Source organism: Cygnus atratus, chromosome 17, assembly GCF_013377495.2.
Source record: "Cygnus atratus isolate AKBS03 ecotype Queensland, Australia chromosome 17, CAtr_DNAZoo_HiC_assembly, whole genome shotgun sequence".
In the NCBI taxonomy this organism is placed as follows: domain Eukaryota; kingdom Metazoa; phylum Chordata; class Aves; order Anseriformes; family Anatidae; genus Cygnus; species Cygnus atratus.
Window position 1 is genome coordinate 5,016,680 of NC_066378.1, and position 27,672 is coordinate 5,044,351.

The 27,672-nt window shown below is 42.4% G+C and overlaps 1 protein-coding gene across 4 annotated transcripts in view; it reads left to right on the forward strand.

Moving 5' to 3' along the window:
* The window catches only part of BCR (BCR activator of RhoGEF and GTPase), a 101,191-nt gene that overhangs the window by 38,708 nt on the left and 34,811 nt on the right, over window positions 1-27,672 (forward strand). The window contains exons 1-8 of one of the 4 annotated variants that reach the window (XM_035556608.2): window positions 7,385-7,443; window positions 8,495-8,679; window positions 19,567-19,671; window positions 20,184-20,369; window positions 22,850-22,957; window positions 24,731-24,791; window positions 25,695-25,747; window positions 26,089-26,229. In XM_035556608.2, the coding sequence (XP_035412501.1) occupies window positions 7,407-7,443; window positions 8,495-8,679; window positions 19,567-19,671; window positions 20,184-20,369; window positions 22,850-22,957; window positions 24,731-24,791; window positions 25,695-25,747; window positions 26,089-26,229 (876 nt within the window). In that variant the 5' untranslated portion in view covers window positions 7,385-7,406. Of the gene's footprint in view, window positions 1-7,384; window positions 7,444-8,494; window positions 8,680-16,558; window positions 16,823-19,566; window positions 19,672-20,183; window positions 20,370-22,849; window positions 22,958-24,730; window positions 24,792-25,694; window positions 25,748-26,088; window positions 26,230-27,672 lie in introns of those variants that run through there. The other 3 variants (XM_035556607.2, XM_035556610.2, XM_035556609.2) reach the window with 3 other exon arrangements.

Sequence of the window (27,672 nt, forward strand, 5' to 3'; positions counted from 1 at the left end):
GAACATAATAGTAAATAGTGTGTTGATCATTGTTGGAATTTTTACCATTCACGAGACAAATGACAGCACCCCAGTAGGTGAGGGAGAAGCAGCCGCCCCGATGGAGTTAGTACATACAGTTTTCTTTTAGGCTTTGTTACTAGATTTCTTTTTTAGCAAGGAAACCAAGGTTGTAGTTTGAGCACAGCAGTAGTACTGACCTGAACAGTCACATTTGCTCCATCCCACCTCTCTGCTCAGTTTATGCTGCTGCATTTTGTGGAGACAATCAGCGAAATGGAATAAGGAGCTGCTCTGTGTTACAAAATAATACTCTTCTCCAGTTATTTTTAGTCTGGCGAGGTCCTGCTGTGGTTTGCTGTGCTCCCTGCAAACAGGTCTGTTATGGGACAATGGGGAAGACGTGGATAGGAGCCTACAAAGAAAATGGAAACTGCCTGGATCCTAAAAACTTTACCTCTCCTAATGCACTTCCAGCTTTTGTTGGGAATTAGTCTGACTTCTTGGCTCTTCTCGTTATAGCCATGTGTGGTTTGTTCTTGTTTATATTGCCTTGCTTTGCTTTTTTACCTTATTTTTCATGGAAACCTTTTCTCCAGTGTAGTCAGCTTGCACCTCTGATTGAGTCAGTGCTAAAGTTTCTGGTGCCTTTCATGCAAACCTGTATGTGCTTGTGGATGTATCTACCTGTCCTTGTATTTTCGTAGTGGAAAAAAAGGCTTTAATTCTGAAGGACTAGAACTAGAATTTATTTTCTGCATATTAGGCTTGCAGTGAATCAAAGCAGATAAATTTTGTGCACAATCCTGAGTGAGGAATGGAAAAGAAAAACTGGGAAGGCATTCCAATTTGCTCTGGGACTTGCTTTGCCAAGAACATCTAGTGGCCTGACTGCCAACATGAACTGAACATGGAAACGTTTCCAGCCTGCCTGGGACAACACAGAACAGGAGAGGAATCTGGAGATGTAGACCCTGGATGGAAACAGATTCACTTTGTGCTGTCTCCAAGGCAGGAGTCTGAGGTATTCATCCATATTACAGGGTGTTACATTGTGCCATATGACTTAGTGCTAAACATTTAGGAGAAACAGTAAGAAAAGAAAAAAGGCATCGGAATTTCATTGTTTGGGGGGGGCTGTGGCCTGCCCTGTAAGTTAAGTATTCTCACACTCTTCCTTGAATGGAATACAATATAGTTTGGATCAGAATTTGTCTTTTGCTCTTGGCAGCATATTTGTAGCCAGTGATGCTGAATGTAGACCTCATTGATACATATGTGTGTTTACTGACTGATGTTTAGGGCTTTAAGTGACAGTGATTAAACCCCTTAAATGCCTTGGGGGGCATGTAGCAGCCACTGGGTCATAGGCAGAGTCAGCTGTCAGAGAAGTGTTCAAGTCTTGCCTTCTGCAGTAACTGTGGGTAACTTTCTTTTCCAATGTTAGTTACACACAGCACATTTGTAGTGTATCCCAAAACTTACAAATTGCTATGGAGACACCCTGTATTTGAAAGGCTACATCTTCAAAACATGTGGCCTGTTTTCCTCCTAATCACAGCTCTTGTCATCTGCTGGGCTCCCCTGTCCAGTTTGTGGTGTGCAATGATTGTGATTCCCTCCTGGTGTTTCAGCTTGATCACAACTGAAAAACCAACCAAAACTCAGTATTCCCAGCTTGTGGCTCATGGCTGGATCATGGAACCTCAGTCTGCATGGACTGTGTGGATGCTAAATCTGTCTTCAGGAAAATTCCAATCAGAGCAAAATGCAACAAACAGCGTGTCTAAGTAACAGGCGGCCACAAACTGTCCTCCCCTCTAGTCTCTGCATGAACTCCTAGAACATACGGGCGGGTTACATATCTCTGGTCTTCTTTCATAGACATCTAATGATCTGGGTTTGACACACCTAAAAGATTAAAAGTGGACTGGAGTTAATTCATCTCCTAATGACTTAAGGGCACTGTCTGCTATAAGGATAAAGCTCGTCTGTGGTAGAGACATAAGTTTCTTGGGGGCTGGTTAAAGTCTATAGTCTGAGATCCCCTGTGGGAGGGAGGGTAGAGACAGAGCCACCAGCTGTCTTGCTGCTTCAGTATTGCTTTTTCTGTCTTCCACTTCAAAAATACAGTTTTCATTGATGCAGTTCTCAATCTCTACATGCATACACACGCACATGCACATGGTTATCCTTAAAAGAAAATGAGGCATCAGGTAAAACTTTACATGTGACAAATAGTTGTTTCTGTAGGAAGATGGTTTATTACAATGGGAGAGAGGAGGATACAGACCTGAAATTAATATGGTGATTTGAGGAAAATCTGCTCAGTTTTTGGGTTCACAGCACTCTGCTTTTGGTTGTGGTATAAGCTGAAGTTGTTATTTCAGGGTCCGGCTTGTATTTAGAAACCTCTTTTCCTGGAGTACTGCTCCCCTCATCCTATTCCCAGAAGAATGTTTCACTGCAAGTCGCCAACACCCAGCTTGCTTTCGGAGCCCATTTCATGTCTGCCCACAGATGGGAAACTCCAGCTTGGCTCTGTTGTATGGGAGTGCTCATTTAGCTCGGCCTTGTCTGGGTGTTGATGGGTGTTTCCTGTGGTTGGGCTGTGTTCTGTTTCACTACAGCTCTACCTCTGCAACCCGTGCTCCCTAACAGGTTTTTCAGCTACCACTGAAGGAAGATCATCCTGTGTGGATTTTTTTTTCCTATGGCATACAATAGGAGCCTATCAATTAGCACAGAAAGTTGGATTCTCTTCATCTGCTCGAGAGAGGACTAATGCTTGAGGCCATAGGCAGGCTTGGAGATAGCTTTTGTTATATTTGCCTCTCTGTTTTTGTGCTCATCTAACACTGAAGAAAGGATTTGCAAAATAATGAAATAATGCTTTTTTGGTTGTTTGTTTGCTACATGAACTTGGTTTTATATTTGCCTGGGGACTTCAGGTTCCACTAGACCTCTTTATATGCAGGTGTGCTGTCTTCTAGCTCTGCGTCTCTGTTCCGTATAAGAAGAAAATTTGTTCTGAATCTGTTTAGTGTCCTAGGAGAGCCTTTGCTTCATCAGTCTGAGAAGAATAAAGCCATAGGGATATGACATGGAAAATGGAGCGTTTTTTATCCATACCTGACCTTTGTTCTGGGACAAGCTCCTGCTATAGGTAGGCAGTATAATTATTGTTTGTGGATCTCAGTTTTGTGCAAAAGTGTACAAGTGCGCTACATCCTGGTTTTGAAGATAACTCAGAAGGTGTCACGAAAATAAGCAAAATGCTCAGTTTTCCATAGTTTAACTTCTTTATTCTTTAGAGAATGCTGCTGTATTCCCTAGGCAACTGCATTCACAGCCCATCCACACAGATGTACTTCTGCATGTGCTCAGCGCTGGGACTGAATCCCTGATCCTTCTCCAAGCAGCCTGGCCAGCACTAAGAAATACGATTACATGAACCTGCATTGTTTATCACCAAGCAAATGGTGGTGTGTAAAAGCTGGAGCTAAGAACAGCAAGGTATATCAGTAACTTAAAAGTTATCAAAAAGTTACATTAAAAAAGAAAAAGAAAAGTGTTGCATGCTGGTAATTTGTTATCAAACCAGTCAGGTCTAAAATCCAGGAATTGACTGAACTTCTGCCTAAAGGAAACTGAAGCAGTGCTTTGCTAATGCATTGTTTTCAGCTGCTCTACATAAAGCCATACAAGCTTCAAGTATGCCTACTCGGTAGCTACCATGCCTATAGCCTTGCAGTTGGGATTTCTGTGCCATGAACTAGATCAGAGAGCTGATCCAGCTTAGAAGGGAATTGCCCAAGATATTTTTCTTTGAGCTGGCTGAGTTCTTTATCTGGATCACAGCCATTTATGGGGCTGTACAGCTGAGGGGATAAGAGGCAAAGGGTCATGCTGTGGTTTATGGCTCAGTGGTGGAAACCTTAGACCTTTCTTGCTGCCAAGACAATGCATTGTCAAACTGTGGCCTTACACATTCCCTGGCGCAGAAATGCATTGGCAGAGCATGCAAACTGCCTTAGCTCTCTTCTGCCCTGCAACTGAGGGAATGTTTTTGGAGTGAGTATAGACACTGCAAACTTGTGTAAGTCTTCATACCATTTACAATGAAGCCACAGTGATGTGGGGCTTTGGCACGAGGTGCAACACTTCCACCCCCTTCAGGATGCTAGGTATTTACTTAGGCTGGCAGGTCTGTGCTTCTGTGGCTTCACCGCTCTCTTAGTGAGATTAGCTGGAGCACAGCTAGCCTGGAAGCAGTTCTGCGTGCTGCTGTTAAGCCTTTCAAGCAGCTATAGATGCTGTGATGCTGCAAAATATGACACACTTGAACTATTACATGGCCGTGGATTAGATGCAGCTAATCTTTCTTTGTAACTTAGAAGTTAATTTATTTTTTCCTCTCTGCTTGCAAGGTAGATCTCTAACTTGATCTCATACTCACGAAGAATGAATGTGACACACAGCAGGAGGAGTGTAGGCAGTAGGACAAAGGAACAGTCCTGCTGTGTGGTCACTGAGTGCAGTGAATTTGTGTCTAACTGCAGATTTGTTAGATTCTCCCCCTCCAGGTGAATTTTGATGCAGTGAAGGAAGGGAGCAGTTTAGAAGAGAGAAAGAACAGAAAAATGGAGAAAAGGAATGTTGAATTATAGCAAACCATACTGAAATAAAGAGAGATGAGAGGATGGAAGCAGTAAGAGAAGAGAGGGTTAGTGGGGCAGGCTTATAAAAGTTGGACCAAAGCAAGGCCAGGGAAGCTATTGCAATCAGAACCAGAAGGTAACTGCTTGAGTTTTTTAGCAGTGCTTGCAAAATTGATGTAGAGCCTTTGTAGTCCCAAGTAATTCATTGCACCTGAAGATTGTGCTGGTGCAGGAGGGTACTGAGAGGGATCATCAGAGGGCCAATGGTAGAAATAGCTACTCTTACGGAAACGAGTTCTCTCGACACCGGAGTCACAGCTGCCACTCTTCTTTATGGGGTGGGATCTCTTACGAGCTTCTGATAGAGGAGAGGATCCTGCTGGCCAGGTGAGAGAAGTGTGAGCATTTGTTGCCCATTGGCTATCAGAGGACAAGCTCTGTGGGTTAAGCCTTGTAGGGTTAAATGGCCGTGTTGCTAAGTCAGGTCCAAGTGTGCAGAGCAGCGCTGGTGCTTTGCACCATTTGAGATGGCTTGTCTTCTTACTTCTGCTCCCTCCTCTGCTCACCAAACTGAGCAGAGCCCCCCGAGTGGCATCTGCCAGTTCCACAGATGCTTCCTTGGTGCAGTGGGCATGCATGGGCTGGTGTCCTAAGTATTTCCTTCTGGTGCTCTCTCATATGAGCCCAGCATCCTCATATCCCTCCCCTTTTTATCTTAGTTGTCCCTTGTCAGCAACTGTCTGTCATACCTGTGTTTCATCTTCCTCTAGCTGCTGTCTCCACCTGCCACCTCCAAGAGTGGCACCCAGCACAGCTGGAAGTGTTGGGTGAGCTCCTGGCTCCAGCCTCTTTGCAGCAGTGTTTTTGCTCCCAGGTAGAGTCCAAACAGCTTGTGCAGCATTGTGCTGGGTTTAGGAGAGCTGAATAACCTCGTTTCCCTAGCAACAGTGGTCTCTTTAATCAGAGGGATCCAAGTCTACCTCTGTTACTTGTATTAGGACTTGCATAGTGTATCTGGCTACAGTAATACTTTGCTTCTGTTGGAATAAATGGTGGAATAAAAGCAAGAAAGTCCGTCTGCCTCAGAGATAATTAAAATCTCCATAGGTGGATTTCAGTGCTGTATGCAGCAATAATAGAAAGAAGAAGGATTATAACTGCTTCTAAGCTTTTTAATGTTTGGAGGATACAGTATTAAAATTTTAAATTGTATTTGGAGCTTTCTTGGTATGGATCTCTTGGCAGATGGTGACACTGGATTGACACTCTTCATTCCCTGTTGAGATGTCTTATTTTCATTTTTATAGATAGGAAGACAAAGTGAATGCTTCAAAGGTAGACTGAATCTTTTTGTAAAGCTAGGAATAAATTTCTTCTTCCAAGCTCAAGTCTTCCAACCTTCCCTTTCCTTCCCTTTCAGGTAAAGGTTTCCCTGTGCAGTAGGAAGAAGAATGTGTTACACAAGAAGTATGAAGTCCTACTTCTTAGCAGGAGAAAGTGAGGAAAGTGAAAATACTGTGATTCACTCCAATCTTTTTTGCTAATATGTTTCAGATGGAGTTCACTCCCCCATTAACAGAAATGGAGCAAACTATAAAATTAGAAAGCGAACACTGGGAGTGGAAATATTCCTGCCTTAATTTCTGCACAGCAACAGGGTGTTTTTGCCTGTTTGGGTAGTGCAAGGCAAGGGCCATGCTGTCTTCTCTTCCGTATTCTTTTAGCCAAAGGGCTCTTGACAATTCAAGAATGAGATCTGGTTGGATTGCAGGTTTGTAGGCATTATCCAACTTCAGGATATCTAAAAATATTTTAGATACTTTTATTTGTGACTGATTATCCTTACTTCAGCAACTCCCTTGCAAGCCTCCATTTACCAAAACAACTTAAACAGGGTGTATTCCAAATAGTTGAGAAACTCCGGAAAGCCTCTAACATCTCAATAAAAGTCCATTCCAGAGAACATGTGCCACTTTTTTTTTTTTTTCCCTCTCCCTACCTTCCCCATTCCTGTGGTCTTGCACAATCTAAAAGTCTTCTGAGGAACTCTGAGGGCTTGAGCACAAGGTAATACCATGAGGGGGTTGGTGACATAAAACTCATTGAGTTTGTTAAAATAATATTGCCACGGGCATTCAGCAGCCTGAAGGCCTCATATACAGCTGTAATTTAGCTGGGTGGTATTTGGTAGAAACTGAGACAGAGGCTCGCTTCTACAGTGAGTTTATTGTTGGGTTTTCAGTATATTGTTTGCATAAATTCCCTCGACCAGCTCTCCCTCCTGAATAAGCCACATGGATCAAGTTTTATTCTGTTCCACACAAAGTTCACATCCTTTACTGGAATGAGTCATGCTTTAACTAAGTTTGCTGTGAGGGAGGAAAGTGGGCTTTAAAATGTTACTCCTCCACCCTGCCTTAGTGATGTATAACAGGATTATTAGTATGCTTGGCAGCTGCTGCTTATTAGTTTTGCAGAACCTAGATATTTGTGAAAACAAGTAAAAACTAATTCTACAAGTAAAAATTGTGTTCCAGTGTGGTGAAATTAATACAAAATTTTAGACTCAAGACCAGAAAAAAAAAATAGTTTGTGGCTTTGTCTTCTGTAAGACTTGCCTGCCACAATAAAAGTGGATCTAGCTTATCTGCTATAATTATTTTTCAGTTTTGGGAGAAGAGTGACATTTTGTGACTTGTAACTGAAAGAGGCGGAGGAACCGTGCCATTTTGTGTTCAGTGACCCATGCACGGCTGTTACCGCTCACCACTTCTGGGCACTGGTGGGTGGAAGTGCTTCACGTGCACGGTACCAGCAGCAGGCCCCTCAAAGGTTGTCTCCAGCTTCCCCCAGACAAGATTGAAGTGCTGCTGTGCCCCTGTGCAGAAAGCAAAATTACCTCTTCCATATGTATTTGTGCAGACAAGTAAAAGATCTTTTTAATTTATGGTAAAGGGAGCTGTTCTGTTCAATGTGTGTCTTCAATACAGATTTCTGCAGAAACAGTCTCAGTATGCCCCTACCAAAGATACTCATCTTTCCTTCAGTAGTTCATTGGTATCTGATGCAATAATGGTTAATTTGGCTCTTCATAGCACTGTCAATTTCTTGTTTGGCTGGTTGGTTTGGGGTGGGGTAGGGGGTAGTGGAGGGCAGAGTGGTTGTTGATTTAAGGTATTAGTCTCCAAATTGAGGAGGAGCGGCAGGCAATAGAAGAGGGCCTTTTAAGATTTTATTTTTGGCAGCGGGCCGCTTCACTTGACACGCAAGACCTTTCTTTGATAGTCCTCTTGTTCTGAGAGGTCTGAAAAGAGTTACAGAGTCATAGAACCATTGAACCATTTAGATTGGAAAAGATATTCAAGGTTATCAAGTCCAGCCATTCCTCTTTTGAGCTATGTATTACCTATGATTACTAAACTGGAAGGGGCATCATCTGTTCTTGTTCCACAGAAAAAACAGTTTGTTACCCTAACCCAGTGCATTCCTAAACCTACATAACTTTTATGGAGCCTGCAAAAGGATTTAATTTTGCTAATGCTTTTGAAGTAGAACTTGGGGAAAAGAACTGCAATTTAAATGAACACCAGTATTAGACATTAGAAAGGACTTTATCTTTTAGGACTTAAAATGATTGAATGTTTGGTGACAACAGAAGTTTAATTAAATTTACGCCTCCACTTGGTCTATATTTAACTATCACTGACTCTGGATTTACTGATAAGTAATCATCATAGGTGGGAGGCCGGCAGTGCCGTGGTTGACCAGTCTGTCTCCCCGTCTCCTGTCCAGCTTGACTCTGACCAGACAGATTTTTCTGCTGTGTTTTACAGATGCTTCGTTCAGTGGCACACCACCTAGCTATGCGTACGATGCAGACCGTGCTGAAGAACAGAGGCGACATCATGATATGATGCCCTATATTGATGACTCACCTTCATCTTCACCTCATCTCAGTTCCAAGAGTCGGGGCAGCCGAGACACTTTATCTTCAGGGTCTCTGGAATCTACAAAATCCGTGAGTCCTTTCCTGCCTTTTTGGAGTCAGCTAAGCCCTGTAGAGTTGAAAAGGGTAGGCTGCTTTAACAGGGGGCAAAGTTAGGGGCTACTAGCATGGTAGGACAGATTAGCTGATACAATATAGTGGGTCCTGGTTGATATTGTGTATTTAAAATCAAGTGCTAAACATAAACTTCAGGGATGTGTGTTGTGCATATGATTTTGAAGACTCAGGTTTTCATCCCTTCTGAATTTTATTGGAGTAAAATGATGCTTAATTGCTGCTGAGAGGGTCTCTAAATATAAGATATTTCAGGCAGGAAACTCTGGACCAAACATCCTAAAGTATAGTTGCATTAAGGGGGTGTGTTCAATGTGTGCATCTGTGCCTGTGGGTTGTCCTTGCATTTCACAAGGAAAATTCAGATTATTTTCTGGTAGGTTAATGGCTTTGATAAAACATCCAGAATATACAATCCATTTCCTTTGCCCTGTGAAAACGGAATAAGAGGAATTAAAATTGCAAGCTCTGAAGTATGATGACTTTGGGTGGGAGATGGCCACTTCTCATAAAGAAGTTTACTTACTATTCACCAAATACCTATCTATATAATTAATTACGAGCTCAGAAGGGACCACTTAGCGTGACTTCTGTTTTCATGTGGCCCTTCAGGCTATCTTGCATTATTTATTTTTGCTTTAGGTTCACTAGCATGGCTATAGCTTGGCACTTTTTTTTGTTGTTGTTGTTGCTTTTTGGTCTTGATAAAGAGCCTACCACTCAGTTTGGTTTAAAAAAACAAACACTACTGTCTTCAGTCAAAAATGTCTTTTATTTAGCTTGAATTGATCGGTTCACCTTTCTACCTTTTGTCATCTTTATCCTTTTGCTTCCTAAACTGCAAAGCACTTCAATCCCAAACTGCTATTTCTTTGAATTTATTTGTCATCTGCAGACTTCTGTTTTCCCCAAGTCATTCATAAAAATGCTTAAGAGCACAAGGACAACTGTCACTTCCTTCCTGCTATATTTCTAAGACAGTGTAGCTAACCAACCTTGAATTCCCACGTTATAAATGATGCTTTGAAATCTGCAGTAGTTGTTAAGTAGCTTAATTTGTGTTGACTTTGTATTATTCTGTCCTATTAATCAAGGTGTCATGGGAGAAGATGATGGGTATTTTATAGATATCAATGTACATGTAAATCAACACCACCACCTGTATCAGACGCTTATTTATCTTACATCAAAAAGATTTCAGGAGCCTGATGAGTTTCACAGATCATTGCTATTTAGCATTCATTGTATACATCCTTCTATAACGCTTTATTGGTTAGTGTCATATCATATGTTTCCTTACTTTTTGCAGCTGATTGTTAAATTAAGAAGCCTACTGGAGACGGTGTTGTTCTTGTCAAGATCTCTTAAAGCATTATGAAGTACATATATTGTTGGTTTGCTTTATTTTATTTTAATATAGTGCATGGCTGCTTCTGCTTTAGCCTATTAACTCTGATATGCTTCTTTATCTCTCAGGATGAGAATTCTTGTGATATGCAAGAGCCTTTTGAATGAAGAAATGATCATTAATAATTTCAAAAATTCCAAGAATGTTTTAATATTGGCTTGAGATTTTCAGGTTACGTTTCTTAGGTTAAGGCAAAAATGGTATGTGACTTCATATGGCTGAGAGTTGTCTTAAAAGAACCAGTTGTCATAGTGTCTGTAACTGGAGGCCTGGAAGAGACACTACCTAATATTCCATCTTTTTCTTGGTTTGTTTGAATATTTCTCAAAACCTTTTAGAGTAGTTAATTTTAGAGTCATCTTAATAATGCTAGAATATTGCCCGTTAAAAAAATTGTTTTAACATAAATGGCTGCTTTCTTCTCTTTAACTATAAAAAGATGTTTTACTGTTTCCAGTAGAAGTGTCTTGATACAGATTAGACTTCTAATCGTGAACCTCAACTGCTTCAGCTGATCCTGCCTGTAATTAGTCCACAAATGACAATGCCACTCATGAAGGAGGGTCTACAACAAATAGGAAGAGACTAGCTTATATATGGTTACGTTATTTCCTAAACAAGTTAAACTTTGTTATCACAAGTTGTTAGACAAGTTTTACTCTACTTATGTTTTCAACTGTAGTGGAAAAGACATCAGTAACAAAATTAAGTGTCAAACACACTGTGCTGAGCCAAGCACAAAAAATGTGTTGGAACAGAAGCCTCAAATTGCAGGATGCAGGTCTTTTTTTTTTTTCCCACTACACCTGATTAGCAGAAAACATTTTTCTTTACATGTGCTTGCTTTTATAGTTGTCCCCTGTCCCCTTAGTTGTCTTAAGTGCCTGCAATTAGTTAAGAACATTGTAATTATCTTTGTGACCAGAGTCTAGAAATGAACAGTTACATTATGCAGCAACGTGACACTTGTGCTATATATACCACTGTCAAAATATTAACATTGTAAAGTCATTCAGAAGTTAAGAAATGGCTGATTATTCATCCCTGCCTTCTGCCTATAGCCTTGCCTTGAGTCTTTATGATAATTTTCAGTTATAGAGTTGTGTCCTATTTTATTTTTTGTATGAGCTTTCTGCATTGTTTAGTGTATATAGGCAATGATACTCACCGGATTCAATGTTTTATCTCTAGTGCTACATGTACAACTTACCTGCAGGACACTTCACACTCTGCTCTGAGTACAGAAGTACTCATTTCCTTTGGACATGACCATTAATTCCAAATGCTATTAGAATGCTACACAGGTCTTAATTATCCTTGCAATGTTCCTGTGAGATAAGAGGATAGTATGTTCACTAACCACAGGTAACGAAGGTAAAGAGATTATAGGAAATGCATCTGCTAATTTTGGGTGCTTAATGTGAGATGCCTAATGTTCTACAAAACCAGGTTCTGACTTTTAATGCATTCTTAACATCCAAGGGAAGTCCCTTTAATATCACTTGCAACCAAGAGTTAACAGCACTCCAGTCTGGCACCCAGAAGATGGAAAGCATGACCCCCCCACCAAAAAAAAAAAAAAAAAGGGAAAAAAGGTGATTCTGACCAATTCATTTATCATCACCAGACACAACAGCATTCTGGTGATGTTAATCTGCCTTATCCATGAGACCAGCCCTGCTTTTGGAGATTGGATCATTGATATCTGAACATTGAGGTCATTTTGCTTTGACATATTTTGTGGGGGGCCTTATAATTTTTGCAAAGTCTTTGACTAAATCCCTCCATCTTCTGATAGCAGCTATATAATTTGGTTGGATAGTGTGTCAAGCTGGTCTACATTTGGTCTACCTCACCAACGTAGAGAAGGTGCAGAGTGACAAAAGCAGTGTCTTGTTCCTAAAGTGAATGAGAGGATACCTCCTGGAGTGCTTGCAGAGGGGCTTAATTTCCCTCAGTGTGTGGCGTGACCAGCTCCCAGCACCTCATGTTCTGTGTTCCAGGAAGTGAGGGCCACAAGTTGATTTCCAGAAGGTTTGTGTACTTCTTAAACTTTGTCGTTTGGGATCTGTTTTCCAATTCCCCTCTCACCTGTACCATCTAAGCAGACTACAAGACACTGGCTGGTCTGCCTCCAAACTGTAGGACTTCAGGTGGAATATAAATACATAAAAAGTGGCTGCTTTGTTTGTCACACAAACATCTCCTGCTATCCAGGGAGGGTGAAAAGAGGTGGTGCACCAGCCTGTTTCCTCTTTGATCTGGAGAGGACATAAACAGCATGGGCATTTTTATTGTGTATCTCAACATCCCAACTCATCATTTTTGTGGTAAGGAGGCTTTAACAAATGTTTGCATTGAGCAATCTAGGCTGTACCCCCTCTTCTGGCTCTTCCAGAATCTCATGCTGAGCTGCTGAAGCATATCCTGGCATAAAGCCAGTGCTTCTGCCAAACTGTTGCCCTGAAGCAAGCCTACAGGGGAAAGAGGAAAAGGGAGAAATAGGTTCCATTAATGTGTAAGGGTAAGTTGTTTGTTTATTGAACTTGAGAAGTTATTTAATTTTCCTGAACCTTGCTTTTTGTAACAATTGAACTGTTGTTATTGAAATTCCCCAAAATTCTGGAAACTTTTGGAAAACGTCAACCTGTACATTTGCCAAATAAGACGGAACTGGTAGCTTCAGGAGGTGCCAGACAGTGTTTGTAATAGGTAGTATTAATTCCATCCCTTAGAGCAGAAAGAACAAGAATCTTTCTGTCCTCCTCATATAGTTAGGGGAAAAAGTAGAGAAGATACTTGGGTAGTTAGAAGAGGACAGAGGGAGAGCTTGCTCCAGTGCTTTCGGGGCAGGGGAAGGTGTTGGGACAGCTGGCAGTGTTAGTGACTGACACCCTTCACTAGAGGAGAATTACTGCCAAGAGCTTTGGAGTAGGTAGCTTGTCGCTTTGAGGCTAAAGACATTTAGAGGGAATGGGAAGCATCAGTCATGATAGTCCTGTTGCTATTACTCATGTGAGGAGAGATTAGAGCAATGGGAAGAGTCGAGATGAGAAGGCCTTTCAAGATCTGCTTGTTAACAAAGCCAGGCCCAGAGATGTGTGGGTCGAGGGTGTTGGGCTCTGTGGAGATGGGAGCAGGACAGCCTGTGGAAAGGCTGCTTCCATGCCCCCACCCACACCACCAGGAAATGAGAGAGATTAATCTAGAGATTAAGAGGTGATTTTTTTTTTCCCAAAATGGATCTCTCCAATTTTTGTATTCATCACCTCTGAGCAACTAATTCCTACTTTATATTCTGTTTGGAAGGGAAGTTGGCTGATTCTTAGAGATTTCCAGGTAGAATTTCTTTTTCCAGGTAGAATTCTGCTGCGCAGTCCACTGGTTTGCACAGCACTGGCAGCTATTGCCAGTCCTCAGCCTAGATTCTCCTGTTCCCACTACCTGGCAGCCATCTGGGAAGCAGGGCTGCAGCACAACAGGCTGTGGACTCTTCTCCTAGCTTGTTCCCAAGGAGGGGAAGCTGCATTTTAGCTCCAGGATAACAGCGCTTGGTAGTTGTAAATTCAACCTGCTTACAGTCATTGGCTCAGTGACTTACCTTCTTGTTCCTCACCTTTCTAGTGATACCAAAATGTCCAGCATCTTCTAGCTGTCTCCTGCTGTCCTTCAAAGCTGTGACCATGGGGGAACGTGAAGTGTCATTTAAACTTGCAGGCAATGCTGCCCTACTGGCTCTCTTGAATACAGCCCAGGACTCTCTGCCATCTCTGGCTTGTTGCCTCCTAGTAAGCATCATTCCTTCGGCCCACTTGCTCATGGAAGGAGCCTTTTTAGTGTCCTTTGTGTGCCTGTCTTGGACATGTCTAGAAATCTGTTGTGTGGCTTTTAACCAATAAGAATGTCCTTGGCACCTTGATGATTTCCTTTTTTTTTGGTCAGGATTTTAACTGCTCCAACAAAAATAAAATGACGCTCCTCTGAATGCTTTGAGATGTTAAGTGCTGCTTTAATTAAAAAATAAATAAATATTTAGGGTGTACCTTTTGTTGTCATCTGCTCTGTTGTTTAACGCTTGGGTCTAGCAGGGTGGGTGGGGACTGAGGCTCCCCAGAGCATGGAGAGGAATGAAATCTGGCATGGTTGCCTAAGGTTCTGTGTAAGCTTCCTATGGGGACAAGTCTGGAGCAAAGCAGTCAAATTTTTCTTCATCCAACTTTTTTCCTTGCAAAACAGGAGGGATATGCACTGCTTATCCTACTGGGGTTGAGTCCTGACAGACCTGGGGAGAAAAGTTGACCTCTGAAGCTACATCAATAAATAAGGTTACTTCTCTCACAGCTCTGCTTACTACTGCTGATGCTGGTTTCTCCTCCCATTTCCAGCATTTCCGAATCCTTCTCTTTTCTCCCTCTCCGTATTTGTTTGTATTTATTTTTTTCTTTATTTACTACTACTTTTTTCTCACCGCCCCCAACAGATGCAACTTTTCCTTTTTCTTCTCCAACTCTGTGCTGCTTAAGGTTTCTGCCTGGATGTACAGCCCTTCCTGAGGAGAGTTGGCACACCAGTACTGATGTTATAAATAATGTTGGCTCCTCTCCCTGCTCCTTCCCCTCCCTGTGTAGAGCATGATATGGCTCGGTTGCAGAATTTGCCCTGTTTAATATCACCTAGACAATGAGACACCTCCAGCCTGTTTAGTGGAAGCTTTCAAAGATATTTACACTTTAAAAATTAAAATGAATGTTTTTTTTCTTTCATAGTCTATGTTCTCTATGAGATTCTGAGCTGTCCTTACAGGAAACCTCTTCTTTGAACACATTCATTGCACAGCATATGAACACACTGTACCAAAGGAAGGTCTGAGAGTTAAAGTGCCTTTTATACGCCCACTTTGAAGCACTGCTTCCCTTTACAGAGCTGTTCCAGCAGCAACCACTTTGCAAAATCTTACACATTGTGGTTTCGAGATTCTTAATCTGTGTTTTTCTAACATTTGCAATAAAACAATTCTTGCTGTTATTTTAAACAACAACCAGAAAGCCTTGAGTTCTTTAAACAGACTTGGGAAGAGCTGACGTTGTCTAATCCTTGGAGCTGGTGAATCTCAGGCTCACAGTAATTGAATTCAACATGCAATGCCAACCTGGTTAGTAAACAAAAGTACTTAGGTTGACAAGCTGTAAACATGTTCATAACAGCCATGGCTTGAGGTAAGTGTATGCACACTTTCTAAAATCTTCAGTGCTTCTATCCACTCTGACTGGCCTTGATTCAGGTTGCAAGATTGCATTTATGACTGTGACTCAGTCTTTTGGTTTTTAAATCCTTGGAATACCAAGAAGCACCACCCAGTTGAGAAGAAAACAGCAGAACACTGTAGGCATGAGATATCCATGCAATTTCCTTTATTACTGTATTCCACCTTCCTTTTATTTTGCCTTTCTTTTTACCTTTTAAAATGTAGTTCATGAGGGGTGGGAGCAAAGTACTGATTTCTAGCTTTCTTTTTCAGAACTGGCTGGTTGTTAGGTCCTCACAGCTGTCATGGCACACGTACAGGAATGCTGTTTGTTGCCCCAAGGTAGTCTTGTAAGACAGATTTATTCCTAAACATGTGGGTAGAGGGGCAGTCAAAAGATGGAAGGTCAACGAAGAAAGGCTAGAAACAGATGCTTGCGTCAAAGAGGTAGGGACAGAGTCAGAACATGAAATACTAGTCAGACTTGTACAAGTGCAGAACAGGCTGACCAAGCTAGGTAGGAAGCTTGGGATGGATGGACTGCTGACCACCTGGCGTTCCCTGCTGAGCGGTTGGAGTTTGCCAATATGGGGTTCTCCCACATCCTGCTGGGAACATCCCAGCAGGTTAATAGGTTATTTTCCCCTAACTGATGTGGTGTGGTGGACATGGTAGCAGCTCCTCCCCTTGCCACAAACAGCTCAAAGATTTCATACTGCTTCCTTCCTGCCAGGGTAAGGGAAGTGAGCGTCCAGCTTTGGCAGGTCTCCCTGACACCGTGTGTGTCTGGGGAGCTTGGTTCCTAGGCCCAGGATGTTCCCTCTCTTAAATGCCTGGAGTGCAGAATGGAGCAGTCAGTGAGGCTTTGTGGTCACGGGGTTGTTCTTTGTTCTTTTTTTTTTTTGTCAGATATGGCCAAAGCAGAAAATGCTCTTGGCACTGGGTGCATCACATTTTTGTGTACTTTAAGGGGAGAGTGGAAGGACAGTATCACAGTATCTTTGCCTGCTAATTGCTCTGACTTGTTTCGGGTGTGCAGGTGAGCCTGTTCCCAATTCTGTAAGTGAGAAATGTTGTAATACCAAATAATAAATTTGTTTCTCATCTTCCTGGTTTTGGCACCAGCTCCCAGTGAATTTCTCAGTTCCGGAGTGAGTTTCATAACAAGCATGACTTAAAAAGCACCCTGAGGCTGAAGAAGAACAGGGACTGGTCTCCAGAAGTTCGTCTAACAGCAAGAGCTGCTGCCTAGTGCAGCCCCAGATGACTTTGTCAGAAAAGGCCTTCCTCAGCAGGAAACTCATGTCAGGGCACTGGTTCTCAGGAGGAGATGCAGAGTGGCAGCACAATGGAGACAGCAGCAGCATGGTAGCATATTGATCCCTGACACAGCAGGAGCAGCAGGAGATCATCTTTCCACATTTCAGGAATCTGTATGTAAATTGGAGGTATTGCTCTGGAAACCTTGCAGTGTGCTCTGTGATTGTTGAATAAACTCCCCAGAGGGTTTCTTCAGCAACTGCTGCCCTATATCTTAAAGCAGCCAGGCCCTGCTCTGGCTGGCTGGTGCTGAGGCTACAGTTTTGCAAGCATTGCACTTGGAAAATGCTCCCATAAAAAGGATTAGGACAACGCTGTGGACTTTTCAATGTGACCTTGTGGTAATGGCCAGGAAGGAAGGTCTGTAGTGTGTCCTGGGAGATGTTTGTCTCCCTGAAAGCAAATCTCTTTAAAAGAGGAAATTAACATTCAGACAGAAAATGTCGTCTCTGTCAGCTGACGATGCCCAGCAAGAACTGGCTTATAAATTAAAGCTTTTATATGTGAAGAGGAAAGCTGTTCTCAGTGCTATAATGAAAACTGTTGTGTCACAGTTGTGATGGGGAAGTTTGAATCATTTAAACGACTCGTCATCATGTGTTGCTCTTTACAGATGTTACAAACATACCCAGCTGGTTTTTAAACCCTCACCTCCTCCAAGAGAACCTGCTAGACATAATTATAGTGCTGTGTCAATATTGACCGCTTACCTCATCCGCAGCAGTGGGGACTTTGCAGCACTGTTAGTTTTTTTCAATGCTTCTTTGTGAAGCTGCATTTTTCTTTTGTAAATGTTGTAAGAAATCTTTGGAAGCCAAGAGATTTGTGTTTTTCTTGTAACAGAGCTCCTGGGAGTTTCACAGAGACAGCTAAGTGCTTGCCCCATTAAATGGAAGAAATCTTTGTTAGACGTCTTGGTGCTGTCTTTCTTGATTACCTGTGTGCACCATGCCTAACCTGGGGGTGGACATCCAGGCACTACTGGTATAGAAATCAAAAGGAATGGTCATAATATTGTTGCAAATTTCTGACTGAGCTGTAACAAGTGCTCTGTAATGCACAGAATCTGTTGCAGTGTTCCTTTTACCATGTAGTTTTGCACTGATGTTTTTCTTAAATCTTCTGAATGTGGCTGCTGAAGTACAAATTCCTAGCTCCTTTGAGATGTCCTTTCAAGATTTTAAAAGGCACTGTGGCTCTTACTGAACCTCTCTGAAAGGCAGGATGCAAAGACAAGTTCTTCTTTCCATGTAGTACCTGACATACATGTAAATCTTATTCATTTCCTTAGAACAGCTTCTGTCTGCCACTTTCACTTAGGAGGTGTTGGTGTTATTTGGCACCTCACAAAATTTTTATAAAGGAGCTGCTGCAAAGTCTTTTAGCCTAGAAAATAGCTTGTGAAATTTAATGAAAGCGTTCGAAAGTCAGGGTAGTTACTGATGAGATTGAATCCAAAAATATCTGAGAGCGTGAGGATATGTTTCGTTCTTAGTGTGGTGCGTGGGCTCAAAGTCACATTCAGTGTGATGGCTGCTGTAAGCTTACCTAGAGTCAAGGTACCTTCTCTCCATAATGAACCTCATCTATACATTTGCAGAGTTCAAAGCATAGGACCCTAAATTAACTGGAGCTTTTTAAAATCAGCTATAGAAGGGCTTTATGTTCAGCCAGTAGAGTGGAACAAGCTGTTAGCTGTTATGTTTCCTAATCTCCCTGCTGCTAAAATCAATAGCCAAAGATTCCTCTGGATATTAACAGGAGTAGGATGGAGCCCCAAACAACCTACCCAAAACCCTTGAAAAGTATTTACTTTTTCAGATCTAACTATTGACTCTACTCTCAGAGATATTTAACAACATAATAATGGTGCAAAAATTGTAAAAAGCCATTTCTGTGAATGGCAGAAATAAAAAGAAATGGAAATAAGGTTCTGTAAAAGTGTGGGGTGGGGATGTGTTCTCATTATTTCTAATCTTCATTGTCTGGCCAATTTATTTTCAGAGTTTGTGGAAATACTGAATTTCATTTTATCAGGTTAAACATTTTTCAGGTAGCAATTTTGAGATGGATAGTTGAAATGCAAAAGAAGAGATTAACATCAAGTGTTAAGAGAAGTAATAATCTTCCCTTGGTGTGTACATTAGCTCATGAACTTATTTATTTTTTCTCTCTCCTTCTTAAATTGTTTTGGTTAAGAAAAGCTTTGTGGAATCCTGATAAGAAAATCAGCATGTGCATTCCAAGCAATGCTGATTATTCCATCTTCTCACTAAAAATAGACATTATACATGCTGGCACTGAAAAATAACTTGGTGAATAGTAGAGAGTGGGAGAAAGAACAGCCATCTTAACAGCAGTGTCAGCCTGTAACTGCTCTATATTCATGCGCATCTGTGTAGATACAGGGGAGGTGATCCTGTCTGCATAGAGAAACACATGGCTTTGGAATAGGATCATAGACAACTCTCATGGGAGGAGGGGGTGAACTGCACAGAACCAAGGGTCCCTAAAATTTGTTTAAAAAGATAAATTTTGAGTTTTGAAGTTTTAAGTTTTAAATTATGTGAAGAATCCCAGGCAACTAGCTGAGGCACCAAATTTGGATGACTAAGGCTAACACCCATAAACAATCTAAGTGGCATCAGTTTCTGGTAAATAAAAATTTTCCTTGATGTTTTTATTAATGTATATTTCTAGAAACTAGACACTAAGCAGAGGTGTTTTATTTTGGTTGTTTTTTATTAGTCTGTTAAGTAAATCAAATAACTGAGTATGCTGTGGTCAGCTGAATTATACCTCCCCCCCATCCTCATTCTTTTTTTTTTTCCTATTTCTTTTTTTTTTTTTCTTTTTAACAACTTCTTTATAGAGTGAGCCAGATCTGGAGAAAGGCCTGGAGATGAGAAAATGGGTCCTGTCAGGAATCCTGGCCAGTGAGGAAACCTACCTGAGCCACCTGGAGGCTCTGCTGCTGGTAAGCACTGGTGACAGACACCATTTCAAACATGGGTGCTTGCCTTTTCACTGCTGCTTCTGCCCAGAGTTTCCCAGAACTTCAGGTACCTTGGCTTATCAGTTGCTCAGTGCAAAAGGTTCCTGTTTCCCCTCTTCTCCAGTACAGAAAGAGAAGCCTAATGAGAGGACTGAATATGGCACAACTAAGGAGTTATTAGTGTGCTCGCATACAGGATCCCCATCTTTCAGTATTCACTGCTAACTATTAGACACAGTGCTCTACAGCTCACAAGAGATTGAGGAAACTGAGTGCAAAGGGATTTTAATCACCTTCAAATATCCTGGGGAAATCCATATACCAGGGGTGGCTGATTACCATGAGAGGGTTTGTTAATGTCTAGCTTTCAGGAGTTGTATGAATGCAAATATCACTTATTAATAGGACAGCTCTTTGGAAGGATGTGTTGTAATGTGGTAAGGGTGGATGTACTTGGTTTGCATGGTAATGATTTCCTTCATTCCTCATTTCAGCCTATGAAGCCTTTGAAAGCAGCTGCCACCACATCTCAGCCTGTGCTGACTAGTCAGCAGATTGAGACAATATTCTTCAAAGTGCCTGAGCTCTATGAGATCCACAAAGAATTCTATGATGGGCTCTTTCCCCGAGTGCAGCAGTGGAGTCACCAGCAACGCGTAGGAGACCTCTTCCAAAAGCTGGTGAGTTAGCTACTATCGCCAAAGCTTCTCTTATCTCTTCTTCATCTCACAGGTGCTGCTCTAATTCCTTATGGTGACTTTGCATAGACTAAAGGGATGAAAGCCCATAGCTGGAGTAGATGACAGGCTTATAGCTTTGCCTCACTGCATTGAAGGGCCTAAAGCAAAAGTGGCTCTTTCATTGCTGTTAATTAAAGGCTCCAACAAGCTGTGCTACTAATACAAGTACAGTTTTACAGAAATGTTGAATCTCCAGGGTGTCCGCAGTGTCATCAAGCCATTTACTTTAGAGGAAGATGGGACAATGGCAGTGTTTAAAAATCCCTACTTTTCAACGCTGAAAGATAAGTGTTTCTCCTTGTTGCTGAGCTCCCTTGCACATACTTCATTCTCTCTGTGGTGCTTTGCTCTATCTTGTGCTGAGTTTCTCTGTTTTTATGGTTGTCACCTTCAGCTTTGCATTTCTACCAGCCCACTTTTTGAGATTCCCCTTGCTGCTCTGATGATGCACTCAATCTGCTACTAAGACTCCTTCAAACAACTTCAACAAAATTCTCTGAGTGCAGAACAGGACAAAGTCATATCAACTATATTCCTGTGGCTGAATGAAAAATGCTGAGTTTCTGAGTCAGATGAAAAATTGTTTACATTCTAGGAAATTCCTGTGGCCCCTTTAGCCTTTCCCCTAGCATGTGCAGAGAGCAAAGGATTAAAGGGGCTGTTTTTTGCCTTTTAGAAAAGAAAGGAATCTCTGCATTCCTGAGGTGCTTCTGATTCTCAGGGTAGGAGTTACATTCCGGTGAGGGGTTTATTGGGGGGGGGTACACTTTACCAAGGTCACTCAATTGTTAGCAGCTGTGTAGCCCAGTACCAATGCCATTGCCTATGGAGCAGGGGGAGAAAGGCCAGGAAGATGATGTTTTCTATGCACACCAGCATCTTGATGAAAATATATGAACCTACTTTTCACTGGCAGCTTGTTTTAGCCAGCAGGGATTGAACTGGTGCCTTGGTGAGCAGCTCTGCATATGCCATTTGAGCAACTGGTTTAAGAAGACAAAGCCACCTCTTGCTGGTTGCTGAACCAAAGATATAGAAGGTTGCTGAAAGTGGAAACCTCTCACTGCATTGAAAGTGTAGTGCAATAATGAACATAATGCTAATTGAAGAAGAGCTGAATATATTATTTACCACTGCTGGCTGTCAAGCAAGCTTTGACTCACTGTGCAGCTTCTTAGGCCTTTGTTTAAGACCGCTTCTTGCTGACGGTGATCACAGGCCCTTCTGTAGCACTGTATTTTTGTGTTCCCTTGATTCTTGTGCATATGTAACCTGATGATTCTGTTGGGTTAGTATCGGAAGGCACTCTTTGGGGAGTGCCTTTTTCTCTTCCATCATTTCTTGCACAAAGCTCCACAGAGAATGGGAAACACAATGGTTTTGACAGAGCAGGAGAGGAAAAGAGCACCTACTGCTCTGCCTGGTGCCTCTGTGGGGCAGAGGTGGTAGGGAAGGTGCAGAAATCATAAGTGTAAGCTTTTTTGGGGAGAAAAAAAAAAACACAACTTCATTAAAAAGAAGTCTTTTTCAGCACTCCACCTGTTGGCTCAGTACTGACCACACTTCTGCAAGCACATTCAAGCTGCTGAGGTGTTTGCAGCACAGCCTGTGGAGCTCTGCAGCATAAGAACTGCTCTGCAGTCCAGACAAGCTTGGAAGCTACCCAGGGGTTTCTTGAGCTGGATCTTATGTTCTCTGGCATGAATATCGCTGCAATTAATAAATAAGTCAGCAAACAGAATCAGCGCTAGGGCTCAGTGATGACCGTGGTTTATTGCTAGACTCTGAGGCCTACTGTGTCTTCATCCAGACCAACGGTGTATTCCTTCTGCTTGAACTGTCATTCTCTGTCACCTAAGTGCTGCAGTCAGTGCCTTCCAAACAGATCGTGCTCTGGATCTCTTCTGTATTTTCAGCACTCTGCTGCCCTTTACAACAATGTTTGCTGATGCAGATATAGGTTAATATCTGGGTTTGTTTTCGTGTGACCAGCACGCGTGCAAAAGCCAACAAGTAGCTTACTGCGGTCACATTTGTGCTGTTGGGCTGAATCATTCCTGTCTGATTCATATTTTGTGGCAAACAGCCAGCAGTTCCAGTTGCATCAATGAGCTAAAATATTAATAGATACTGATCTGGCAGTTCAGAAGGGAAAAATAGATGGCAGTGATAAGGGTGTGTCATCCTCACAGGCCAGTAAGTGAACTTATTCAGGGTAGATGGAGCTGGATGCATAGGACACCTGCCTTGGTTAAGCAAAGCTCACAGGTCAGAGCTGTCTTTCTGGGCCTGCTCAGCATTCCCTGTGATTCTTTGTTGTGAAGGAACATGACCTGATCTTTAGATGCCAATGCTGGCCATCCCAAAACCGTCTTCTTCCCTAGCGTTTATATTATTTTATTTTGTTTTGCTTCCTGCAGGCCAGCCAGCTGGGAGTGTACCGGGCCTTTGTGGATAACTATGAAGTTGCTATGGAGACAGCAGAGAAATGCTGCCAAGCCAATGCTCAGTTTGCTGAAATCTCTGAGGTAATGTCATGGTATTCAGACACACGAGACGTCTGAATCTGACTAGTACCCTGCAGTGTCACTCCTGTCTATTCTCCAAGTATCTTTGCCACCCTGACTTCTGAAGGAGTTATGAACTCCCCTAGATTCACTGCTTCAGCTTGTGTTCTTACAGCAATTTGCACTTTGGCCTAATAGAGTTTATCCTATGGACAGCCTTTATGTGCTGTTTCTGCCCAAGGAATCTTGTCATAACTGGCATTACTTTGAAATTCCCAGCTCTGTGCCACCTGCATGCATTTCTAGCAGGGAAAGCTGTTTTTGAGCTTCTCAAATATTTCTCTTGTTAATGATAATGCTGACTGTGATGTAAAAAGCCATCCTTAATGGCTTGTGTTATGGCTATCTGTGGAATTGCAGACTTCACTGTCTTGGAGAGGATGAGAGTAGCACAGGAAAACTCTGTTTAAAATGGCAAGTGTGTCAAGCATAATCTAGATTATTTACTGGCCGCTCTGATTTCCTCTCTTTAAAAGGAGTACTTTGTGTCAAAGCATTTTGAAGGCTTTTTCAGGCTTCCCAGGCCACCAGCTTTGCTGGCAGTGCATGGTCTCATTGACTGTTTGCACTGCAGTAATTATATCTTGAAGAACTCAGTTGCCAAGAGAATGGGAACTTCATATCTGTGTCCTTAAAAACAACCAAATAAATAATCAGAGCCGAATGATACTGGGAGTGCTTATTGCTCTGAAAAAGCTAATGAATACATTCAATGTTGCATGTCCCTTTAGATTTTTATAATAAAGAGATAAAGTGAAACAGTCCCTCTGTGAAACAAGGGAAGCAAGGCTTGCCTATTGGGATCTGCTGTACTACTCATTGGAGTGCAAGTGCCTTCTATTCTCTCCTTTACTGAGGGTTTCCACCAAGTTCTGGTCCTTTGCCCTATCACTTCTGTGCTCCAGTGGTGTCAGCTCATTAGTAGAGTAGCTTCCCCTGTGCTTACTTTTCTTTCAGTACTAAAATGCATTCCATAGAGTTTCCTATTTATTAGTAGTACTGTGTATAGAAAGTGTTCCAGTAACACCTAGAAGATAGAGACTAGGGCAGCAGGGTGCTGGGCTCTGTGCAAATGCGATCCCTCAGTCTTCCTTTTTTCTGAAGGATAATGCTGAAATTATGCCAGTACCTGCTGCATTTAGAATGATGGTAATGATACTTTTGCATTTGTGTTAGTGTCCTGCTGAGGATTTCAGAGCACTCAGCACATTAATACGTGCAGCTTCATAGTCCATGTGCAAAAAAAAGTGTCACAAATATCGTTCGTTTTTGGCCATGAAAGACAATGACTTGGCCAAGGTTGCACAGCTCAGAGCACATATAAGGAAGTATAACCAGGGGGTGCTAAATCCCAGTCCTGTACTTTATTTATTGGTGGCATATGCATGCTGTGACAATGGCTGCATCCTTATGGACATGCCTTTCTCTTACAGGTGATTAAAAATTCCACCATCCTCTGTTGCTGTAGGTGGTTCCCTGCTTTGTTGCATCTCTATTGACATACACTCCTAAGAAACCTGATTAATATTTGAGATGCGTGGGTGCCTGTGACATGGCAAGGGTGAAGTTATCAAGAAGGAAAGCATGTTTTTCCTTCACTGACTTGAAATGTGAGAGGGCTGTCCTCCATTTTCACTTAGGCCCTTCTTTGGAGGAGCAGATAGACTCTTACATTCCCATGTGATATTTCAAGGTGATTGACTGCCTGCTACGTGGGTTTTCTTTTTCTTTTAGAATCTAAAGGCTAGAAGCACAAAGGAATCTAAAGATCAGACGACGAAAAATTCCTTGGAAAGTGAGTGATCCATGCAGAGGAGACTGGTTTGTCAGGACTGTGTGGGGGCTGTTGCCAAACCTCCACTCTCACTACTTCTTTTTAAATGCTGGAAGATTATGGAGTCTCTGCTGGCTTTACCTAGGAAATCGGTTCCCTTTTGCTAAGTAGCAGAGCTTGTGCATAGTAAACTGCATGCATGCATGGGCAAACCTCTGCCCCAGCTTAAAACCTGATGAGTCCCTTTGGGCAAAACCAGGCTAACCAAAGGACTGCTGTGTTCTTAAGAAAACGACTCCTACACAGTGATAGCACAAACGTCAGCCTGCAAGTAATTGTTTTTTTGCCATCTCAAGAGAGCCTGGTCAAGGTCAGCTTTCATTGTGCTTGTCTTTATACATGCACATAGTAGAAGATAAGCCATGTTATATGAAGATTGCATACTGACTAACGTAAAAGCCAATCCCCTTCCTTTTTTGGCCTGTTATCAGGGTTTGGAAGCACTCAACAGTTTCATGCTGAACTCCAGAAGGAGGGATGCACTGTCGACCTTTCAGGGACCTCCTTGGCAACTTTAAGAGTGCAAGGCCTGATTCTGACCTGTGGGACCAGGCAGGTTGCCAGGGAATTGCTGGGAGTGTGCCATGCTGTGTGCAGTTGTTCGGTACTGCCTTGTATGCTCATCCACTGTCTGACAGGGTGTGCTCACAAGTGGGCATTTGTTTCCCGTGGAGCATGTTTATTTCCTCTGTGTTTATGTGTGTTTAATTGGCTGTGTAGCACATTAACCTTAGAGAAGGGTTTCTGGTAGCTCGTTGGTTAATAAACCTGGGCCTGTACATTCAGTGGCATTGGACAAGTTGCTCTGTAGGGGCTGTATTTAGGTACCTCTTTTTTATGTTTCCATTGCTTTTTTTTCCACAGCTCTCCTATACAAACCAGTGGATCGAGTGACTCGCAGCACACTTGTACTGCATGTAAGTATCTGAAGGGTAGTTTTCAAACTTTTTGCCACCCCCCCTTTTAATGTCCCTTTAAATTTTCCATGGAGCTGCAGGACTGCAAAAATTAAGCTGTTATGCTGCACAGGAGCCTCTTCACTTTACACTGAGGAGGAAGAGCCCATGGATGGTACCTCTCCATTGGTGTTACAAAATGCAGAGGATCATTTTCTTCTTCCTCTGTACATACAGCCTTATTCTACTGTGTAAGAAGTCATGGACCATCTTGTCCCATGGCTCTAGTTAGGGGCCTTCAGACCCTTCTGCTTTCCAGTGGTACTCATGGTTCTCTTCTTTGCTTGTGTTCCTGGTGGCAGGATTTGCTCAAGCACACTCCAGTGAGCCATCCTGATCATCCACTCCTGCAGGATGCCCTGCGGATCTCGCAGAATTTCCTTTCCAGCATCAATGAAGAGATCACTCCTCGTCGGCAGTCCATGACTGTAAAGAAGGGGGAGGTGAGTCTTCCTGCTTCCATTATTTTCTTGGTTCCTAAATACTGGTTGTGCCTTTGTGAGGCAGACTGGGAACTTGAGCTATTCGTTTGTTTGTTGCTAAGAAACAGTTTATGCAGTGTCCTTGTTCTCTAAAGGATATAGTACAGCTCCTCTCTGTTTTCTGTTTGGAAACCCAGACGAAAAGTGTGATTAGAGTTTTGTCCTTAGTGGTGTTATAATAATTTGTCATACATCATTTCTACGATGTGTAGTTATGTACTAAATGGATTTGTATTTTACCTGCAAACTCAAACCAAACAGGAAGTCTAGGAGGGGAAAAAGGTAAGGAAAACATCAGAAATCATAACAGGAAAAGCTGTTTTCCAGAATATTAATTTGCACTATAAAACTCAGTTTTGCATCCTTATTTCTAAAGAATAATGTTGTAAATGGGGCTAGGAAGCAAAACAAATGGAATGAGTTGGGAAAAATAAGGGGGATATTTAACTCCTGAGGGTGTGATGAAGCCCTTCTAGGCTCTGCTAGGAGTTGAAATGTGCCCAAGACGTTTGAAGTTGTGAAGTTCCCTTACCTGCATGTGGTACCGAGCAAGGAGGACATAGACCTACACAATAGTAAACTCTTATGTGCCTCACTGGGCTTGATTCATCTGCCTCGTAATTTCATTAGGAGGCAGTTCAGTCCTTCCCGATGAGGACACACCGGGACTGACAGAAGTACTAAGAGACAGAAGGATGTAGGAGATTGGACAAAAGAGAGGTGCAGCTCGGAGAGTAAATTCATAAGAGGCATTGTGGCAGCGTGCCAAAGACACTGGCTGATCAAAAGCGACCCAAATTAGCCAATGCAAAAACATCTCCTACAAAGCCCAGGAGATTGTTAACGTACACAAACCTTCAAGATATATTCCCAGATCCTGTCAGCTGAACATGCTTGCTTTTAGCTGCTAAACGGATTATCAGCCGACAAAGATCTGCTAGAAGCTGCAGTACTGGGAATTGGGTGTACTGTTTGTCTTACAATTCTTGGTCATATTCTTATTTTGTTAACTGAGGAAAACTGCAGCTGAGAAGAGGGAGGATTGAGCAATCAGAGACTGAGGTACAAGCTCAAACATCAGTCACCAAGGCCTGGAGATAGTAGATGGCCTCATTAAAGTGGATGCTGATTGAGTCACAGCAGAAATTACAGGCTGGAATGCCCCCTCGGAGGGGAGGGAGCACTTTGTGTTCTCTGGTTGTCTGTCAGCATCTCAATGAGGGATGCAGGCTTTGGAAAGTGTCATGCAGAATCCTAATGAAGTGCTAGAGCCCAGGCAGAGGGGCAGGCTCGGGAGGATAATCCTGATGATCTCTTCTTGGAGCAGTATGTTTGTCAGATCTTATGAAGCAGGAAGGGGGAGGCCTGTCAGCATTGGGCTCAGCAGGCCTGCTCACACTCTCA